General features: G+C 41.9%; 1 protein-coding gene across 1 annotated transcript in view; it reads right to left on the bottom strand.

Annotated features, from left to right (window-relative positions):
* gsg1l (gsg1-like) overlaps window positions 1-8,796 on the bottom strand; it is a 52,978-nt gene that overhangs the window by 1,392 nt on the left and 42,790 nt on the right. The window contains exons 4-5 of the mRNA XM_061905653.1: window positions 8,172-8,283; window positions 1-1,826 (exon numbers count right to left, since the gene is read on the bottom strand). The exon at window positions 1-1,826 is cut by the window's left edge and continues 1,392 nt beyond it. Of these exons, the coding sequence (XP_061761637.1) occupies window positions 1,490-1,826; window positions 8,172-8,283 (449 nt within the window). The 3' untranslated portion in view covers window positions 1-1,489. The remainder of the gene's footprint in view (window positions 1,827-8,171; window positions 8,284-8,796) is intronic.

Genomic DNA, 8,796 nt, shown 5'->3' with positions numbered 1-8,796 from the left:
GCCTTTTTGGATCCCCAGGATTTTTAGTGTGCTTTATCTCTTAACAGCCTTTGCTGAAAAAAAAAAAAAAAAAATCATGACAATGAATCAAGATCAGTGTTTTGAAATATTAATCTACTCAAGGCTCCAATTACTTCACATCAAATATTCAACCTTGAAATATTTTTTAGGGAAAATGTTGCATATTTTGTGTGTTTGCCATATCGAAAACTAAGTGTTCTTTGACATAAAGGGCAGAAAACAAACAAAAATGATTAAAAAATATAAGAATTTTAACTTGACAAATAAATCTGAAGTTGGTAAGACTCAAATGCTGAAAGAAAAAAAGCATGTTTGACTCATTTTTAACACTGTCGTTAATGGGGCCCTTTTGGATTCCCAATCATTTTTGTGGAATTTATAAAAAAAAATGTCGTTACTCCAAAAATATAATGAATTAAACCGATGTTGTCATGAATTATTGACTGATTCAAGGCTTCAAGTACCTCACATCAAATATTCCACTTTGAAATATTAGGAGGTGAAAATGTTGGATATTTTGTGTTTGCCATATAAAAACAACGAAGTGAGAACATTTTAAATACATAAAAATTAATAAAAATATTTGATGCTGAAGTGTTCAAACAAAAAAAATAAAAGGATGTCTGATTCATTTTTAACTTTCATAAGTGGTGCCTTTTTGAATCCACAGGATTTTTAGTGTGATTTGTTTTTTTTAACTGCCTTTGCTAAAAGAAAAAAAAAATTATGATAATGAATCAAGATCAATGTTTTGAAATATGAATCTATTCAAGGCTCCAATTACTTCACATCAAATATTATTCCCTTTGAAATATTTTTTTGTGGAAAATATTGCATATTTTGAGTTTTTGCCATAAAAAAATTCTATAAAAAAAGGACATAAATCATAATTTCTTAAAGTTGATCTAGAGATAGAAGCGTTGAATATTAAAAAAATAATAATAATAATAATAAATGACTTATTTGTCACAATTTTGTGGGGGTGCCCGAGACCAAACTTGAGGGGAGCTCTCAAGGTTAAAAACGATGGATAAATCTGTTTGGTTTTTAAAATCAATACTTTGAAAATGGACCCCGCATGATTTAATGTTTCATGGAAAAAAACTAAAGCACCCCTGTGGTAAATTGTAAAAGTGTAAACCTGCTACCTTCTCTTCCTGTTACACACAATGTAACATTCAGGGCACCGGTTTCTGGTTATTCAAAGGACGGACGTCACCGAGTTACATTCAAATACTACTTGTAGCATCTTGAAAACGCAAACTTTCACAAACAGACCAAAAGTTGCATCATATACTGCATGTTGTTGTTATCATCATACTGTGTAGTATTAGTCATATATAAACAAAGAGAGTCTTCATGTTTCACTAACTTTCTCCCTCTTATCAAGTCTGTTTGAGCTGATAAAACACATAAAGCACATTCACATCTGAGCTCAGAACCGTGTCAGGGTTCTGTCCCAGGAGTCTCAGCACTGCTCCTCCCCCAGTGAGTCCGTGTTCTCGCCCAAGTCTATGGAGGCCGATCTCATCTTCCCCCGACCAGGCCCTGGTCCAGAGTCGGGACCGGGACCAGGACCAGCCATGCCCCCGTGGCCGGCGTAGACGTCCAGGGCGCCGGAGATGGACTGCAGGGAGCGGTCCCGGAAATAGTGGAAGGCCTCCTGGTCCAGGAAGTTCTGTTCCTCTCGGAGACCCTGCTCGAACAGTTTGCGCTTGTGGCGGAACTCGATGACAGTTTTGGTGTAGGAGTTGAGCGTGGTGACGGAGGCGGCCATGCAGCATGTGAAAGAACCCCATGCCATGCTGCTCGGAAAAAGACATTATTTGTTACCAGAAGATTGTAAGCAACATCACAACTGCTGATGGTCGTTCACCGACTGTAACATTTAATGAAACATGGGAGAATAGAGATAGATTTGGAGGCCTAGTCACTGAATGCACAAGGAACCAGTCTCCGGTGCAGGGGATTGTGGGAATCTACTTTGGAAGAACTACAATGATGACCTCATGGTTCAATCAATCAAAATGTATTTACCATAGGACTGGGCGGTATGGCTGAAAACTGTATCATGATATACCGTATTTACTTGAATTGCAGCCCCCCCCCGTGCGTCGGTAAGGTGGGTGGGGTTAGGGGCGCGGGGGTGTAAAGTATATTCAGGAATTGTAATGGATGCAAAGGATTCTGGGTATTTTTTGTGTTGCGTTGTTGTTCTCCCGAAATGTGTTTGTCATTCTTGTTTGGTGTGGCTTGACAATGTGGCGCATATTAGTAAGAGTGTTAAAATTGTTTATATCACAACCATTAGTGTACTCTGTATCACCCAGTATGCCATTCAATCTTGTACGTGTGTTTGCGTAAGCTGCATACAGCATGTTGCTGGACTGGCAAACGGTTCGTAAATGTTGTTGAAGGTGTCAAAGGCAATGACTTCCCAGCACGCCCTTATTCCCGTTATCTGGATGATCACCATCGGATATTCGCGAGAACGTTAGCGGCTCTCATTGCCTTCTTTAATTTGTGACGCGGGTCAAACTAGCTCTTTTAGTGATAAAGGTCGCCGACTCCGGATATATAACAAGTGGCGGGCGGTTGCGGTTTTGATAAAATGTTGGTTCGGGTGGATGACGACTTTAGTGATGCGGTTGCGGATGATATAATTGCCTATCCGCGCATCTCTAGAATGCGCTAATTATTTTGGGAAGCGAGTTTGACCCGGCAGTAATTCAAGGCAGGTGCATATTATATGCCCTGATAAATTCAAGGAAATACGGTAAGTGTTTTATATCGGGCAGATTTTCGAATGAATCGCGATTCTTATTTGTAACATATAACACTTATTTTTTGGCGGCCGTCCAGGGGGCAGTCGCAGCCCAAAGATGCTCTAAACTCATTTTAGCTCAAGGGCCACATGAAGGAAAATCTATTCCCACGCCGGCCGGACTGGTAAAATAAGGGCATAATAACTTTTTTTTAAAAAAAGGACAACTTCAGATTATTTTTTTTGTCTCACTTTGACCAAAAATAGAACAAGTACATTCTGAAAATGTACATACAACAAATAATAATTTTGGCAAAACACTTGACGTAAGTTGAAAACTCTGAGGAAAAAATTTGGTGCAGTTTCAAAAACACCATGAAGAACACAATTAACTTAGACTTTGTCTCAGTGTCTTTACCAGCCCATCCATCCATCCATTTTCTACCGCTTGTCCCTTTTGCGGTCGCGGGGGGGTGCTGGAGCCTATCTCAGCTGCAATTGGGCGGAAGGCGAAGTACACCCTTGACAAGTCGCCACCTCATCGCAGGGCCAACACAGATAGACAGACAACATTCACACTCACATTCACACACTAGGGACCATTTAGTGTTGCCAATCAACCTATCCCCAGGTGCATGTCTTTGGAAGCCGGAGTACCCGAAGGGAACCCACGCAGTCACGGGGAGAACATGCAAACTCCACACAGAAAGATCCCGAGTGCGGGATTGAACTCAGGACTACTCTGGACCTTCGTATTTTGAGGCACTTGCACTAACCCCTGTACCACCGTGCTGCCCTCTATACGAAGCCATTAAATTTAAAACACTTCCTGTTTGGCATTCTAATGTTGGCGGTTTGTAAAAAATGTTTGGAAAAGCAACCGATTGTTTCCACAAACCGCTGCATTGTCGAAATCCGCACACTGCCACAACACATTCCATCCATCCATCCATCCATCCATTTTCTACCGCTTATTCCCTTTCGGGGTCGCGGGGGCGCTGGCGCCTATCTCAGCTACAATCGGGCGGAAGGCAGGGTACACCCTGGACAAGTCGCCACCTCATCGCAGGGCCAAAACAGATAGACAGACAACATTCACACTCACATTCACACACTAGGGACCATTTAGTGTTGCCAATCAACCTATCCCCAGGTTCAAATATTACAATTATAATTAAACATGGTGTTAGTTATCAAAAACGACACCATAGCTTTGTATTGTGGCTTTTGTGAACAGAGCCTGCTGCGGACTTAAAGGCCTACTGAAAGCCACTACTACCGACCACGCAGTCTGATAGTTTATAAGACACTTCACCCTTGCTCCTGTGCTCCTGATGGGTGCTAATTAGCGCCTTGCATGGCAGCTCCCTCCATCAGTGTGTGAATGTGTTTGTGAATGGGTGAATGTGGAAGTAGTGTCAAAGCGCTATACAAGTACAACCCATTTACCATTTATGTATCAATGATGAAATATTAACATTGCAACACATGCCAATACGGCCTTTTTAGTTTACTAAATTAGAATTTTAAATTTCCCGCGAAGTGTCGTGTTGAAAACGTTGCGGTATGATGACGCGTATGATGACGTGTGCGTTTGACGTCTCGGGTTGTAGCGGACATTATTTTCCAGCCCGATCCAAGCTATATGTAGTCTGCTTTAATCGCATAATTACACAGTATTCTGGACATCTGTGTTGCTGAATCTTTTGCAATTTGTTCAATTAATAATGGAGAAGTCAAAGTAGAAAGATGGAGGTGGGAAGCTTTAGCGTTTAGCCACACAAACACAGCCGGTGTTTCCTTGTTTAAGAGGTGAAGCTTTACTATGGATCAGAGCGGTCAAGCGAACATGGATCTACCGGCAGTTTTCGGTGAAAAAAATGTAGTATAAAGTCGCCTCTTACCGAAGATCAGCGGAGCTTACGCCGTCCATGCAGCTTTGTGACTTCCCTCAGAGACTCTGGCGTCAAGACACCTGTGGCCACACCCCTTCGACTTCAGGTACTATTTAATCCCACTAAAACACTAGCAACACAATAGCAGATAAGGGATTTTCCAGAATTATCCTAGTAAATGTGTCTAAAAACATCTGAATCGCTCTGACTTGCCCTCGCCTGTTTTTTTGGGGTTTTTTTTCTAGTCCTTCACTATGAATATCCTCATCCCCGAATCTTTCATCCTCGCTCAAATTAATGGGGAAATTGTCGCTTTATCGGTCCGAATTGCTCTTACTGCTGGTGGCTCCCTTTATAAACAATGTGAGGATGTGAGGAGCCCTAACATCGGTGATGTCACGTGCACATCGTCTGCTACTTCTGGTAAAGGCAAGGCTTTTTTATTAGCGACCAAAAGTTGCAAACTTTATCGTGGATGTTCTTTACTAAATCCTTTCAGCAAAAATATGGCAATATCGCGAAATGATCAAGTATGACACATAGAATGGACCTGCTATCCCCGTTTACATAAGAAAATCTCATTTCAGTAGGCCTTAAAGACCTTGTTTTAATTCTTCCACTTTCTGTAGCCTTTGTTCCGTACATACACTTGTAAAGAACATAATGTCATGGCTGTCTTGAGTTTCCAATACTTCCTACAACTCTTATTGTTTTTGTAATAGAGTAATTGGAGCACATACTTGTTGGTAAAAAAAAATCAAAAAAATCATGAAGTTTTATGTTTTTTTTAATGCATTTATTATGGGTTTACTGAAAATGTGACCAAATCTGCTGTGTCTAAAGTATACATACAGCAATGTTAATATTTGGTACATGTACTTTGGCAAGTTTCACTGCAACACAGCGCTTTTGGTAGCCATCCACAAGCTTCTGGCAAGCTTCTGCTTGAATTTTTTACCACTCCTCTTTACAAAATTGGTGCAGCTAAATGTGTTGGTTTTCTGACATGGACTTGTTTCTTCAGCATTGTCCACACGTTTAAGTCAGGACTTTGGGAAGGCCATTCTAAAACCTTAATTCTAGCCTGATTTAGCCATTTCTTGACCACTTTTGACGTGTGTTTGCGGCCATTGTCCTGTTGGAACACCCAATTGTACCCAAGACCCAACCTCCAGGCTGATGATTTTAGGTTGTCCTGGAGAATTTGGAGGTAATCCTCCCTTTTCATTGTCCCATTTAAAGCACCAGTTCCATTGGCTGCAAAACAGGTCCAGAGCATAATACTACCACCACCATGCTTGACGGTAGTAGTGGTGTTCCTGGGATTTAAGGCCTCACCTTTTCTCCTCCAAACATATTGCTGGCTTTGGCCTCAAAACAGCTAATTTTTTGTGTCATCTGACCACAGAACTTTCCTACTGAAGGTCTTAGCTTTGTCCATGTGAGGTCAAATAAAACATATGTATGCTCTAAAGCAGGGGTCTCAAACTCAATATAGCTGGGGGCCACTGGATCAGAGTCTGGGTGAGGCTGGGCCGCAAAAAAAGATTTCTTAAAAAAAATGTTGCATACTCCTCAGAATGTCTAGTTGTATAATGACGTTTCAAATTATATCCCTTGTGTACTGCAACTTTTTCCGTGCAAATAAGACACGTCGGGGTGCCCCTGTCCCAACAAAGAAATACCGCATCTCCCACTTTTCCTGGAATCGTCTTTGCTCACCACTAACCTTTCTCTTCACTGCAGGCTTTGAAAAAGACATGTTTTGGGTTGTGGAATATATTTGTATTTAGCCGACGCACGGAGAATAATATTATTTCCGCAATGTGTGTCGTTCCGATTTTCCTCCCTACAGCAACACGGCGGTTGGCGGATAATAGCCGAGAAAGTACCGGGATAGGGAGCGCAAAAAAGTGATGCCTCCCGGAGTGTTATCCGGCGTCATATAGAAATATGTGTAGTGTTCAATGTGTGAGGAAATGCAAATGAAACAATGAAAAAAACAAATAACGGTTTGAATTGGTCCAGGTTATCAGGGACTGTTATTACTGACGGACAGGTGTCGCGGTGTGACTGCAGCCAGGCACGTAAGAAAACCCTTGTCTCCATGGCAACGTCTCTGTTGCTTTAACTCGGGACGGCGTGGCGCAGTGATAGAATGGCCGTGCGTAACCCGAGCGTCCCTGGTTCAAATCCCCACCTAGTACCAACCTCGTCACGTCCGTTGTATCTTGAGCAAGACACTCCACCCTTTCTCCTGATGGGTGCTGGTTAGTGCCTTGCATGGCAGCTCCCTCCATCAGTGTGTGTGAATGGGTAAACGTGGAAGTAGTGTCAAAGCGATTTGAGTACCTTGAAGGTAGAAAAGCGCTATTCAAGTACAACCCATTTATCATTAGAACCCATTTAACTCATTTGCCGCTTTTCCACTAACGCAGGGGTAGGCAACCCAGAATGTTGAATGAGCCATTTTGGACCTAAATATAACAACGCTGTCAAGCGCCAATTATATAAAACTTGCGGCCCGCACTAACATGAAACTTTCATATTATGGTGGGGGCCGCAAAATAACTTCTCGCGGGTCGCGTGTCTGACACCCCTGCTCCAAAGGATGAGCGTGGCTAAGGTGGTCGGGTTTTACTGATTACTAGCGCCTTAGTCTGACTACGGTCCGTTTACAAAAAAAACAAAACATTTTTACTTTCTCTTGTCACTCCGTGCAAAGAATCAACCGCGAGGCAACGAAATGGCGCAACCAAACATGATAGTTTTTACTGTTACCTGATTAGCTGTTTGCATGTCACTCCCACTGATCAGTGATCACTTCCTGTGTTCTTCTCGTGCCTTTGCTCATGCAACCAACCTTGCTTCATAACATCCACTTTTTTCTGACTAAGAAAAAAATATGTATCGAACGTCTGCTATTTTTATCGCTATCAATTACGTGTCGACTGCGATGTATATCGATATTATTCTAATGTCCAGCCCTACACAACACATTTGATAATGATTATATGTAGTTTTACATGCAGAAAATAAATGTGAAATACATAAAAATGAATTAAATTATTTAATCAACATTTTTTGTAACTTATCGAACACCATTGGGGGCAAAAATATATAGATTGAACGTTTATCGAACGCATTTTGTATTGATATTGATAGTGTCTTGTTGTGATATACAGTATATTGATATAGTTGTAGTGCTCGGTCCTAAATTCTACAGCCCTTAAAAACAAGTGTCTCGAAGGGCTTCAAAAACTGATCCACATCGACATCCAGGCAAGGAAAAACTCAAAGAAAGAAACTTTGAGAAGTAGGGACCCTACTTCCAGACTGCAATGAATGTCGAGTTGGTGTAATTCTGGAATTCTTACAACTCGACATTCATTGCAGTCTATGTGGGAGTCCAGTCCATCAGTAAAGCCAACAGATAGTCATGGGGGGTAAATAAAATAAATAGGAGGATGATATGTGTGTGGAGAACGTACCAGAACGACCAACCATAGTCCCAGCTGTGAGGCCTCCAGTCTTCGGGACCCAGACTGACTGTGATCTGAAACACTTGTGTGTACATCATGTGGGCCACCATACCTAGAAGACCTGACACAGACACACACACACATTAGTTCCAGCTAAAGCTCCACATGTTCTACAATGTTAGGTTCCACCATTGTCTCCCCAGAGGAAGCATTCCTCAGGTATGAGCATAAACTCATCTTCCTGAGCAGATTTCCTGTCAGGCCTCACTTAGAAGACATCAGTACGAAAGCAGCAGTAATGATGCTAATTAGTCATCACACAGCGAGCATCATCCATCAATTACACGGGCGGATATAATCGCTCTGCATCTCGCACTCTATCGAACCTCGCCATCATGTGACCCGGTGTGTGTGTGTGTGGTGGTAAATACCAAGTGTTCCTAGATTTATAGCGCGCCATAAAGTGAGCATCATTCCTCCTCCAACCTTGACGCCGCGTCCTTTTGGATTTCCACTAAATGTGTACACGTGTGTTACATCACGCGCTTGGGAAGGTCAGCACACACTGTAAAAGAAAAACATAAACAAAGCAAAAAATGTTTAATCAACTCAGTCAGGTCATTTTGTTGCTCTG

This window comes from Nerophis ophidion, linkage group LG07, assembly GCF_033978795.1.
Source record: "Nerophis ophidion isolate RoL-2023_Sa linkage group LG07, RoL_Noph_v1.0, whole genome shotgun sequence".
NCBI lineage: Eukaryota > Metazoa > Chordata > Actinopteri > Syngnathiformes > Syngnathidae > Nerophis > Nerophis ophidion.
Note: the sequence above shows the minus strand (reverse complement) of the source record. Positions and strands in the feature narration are given on the sequence as shown.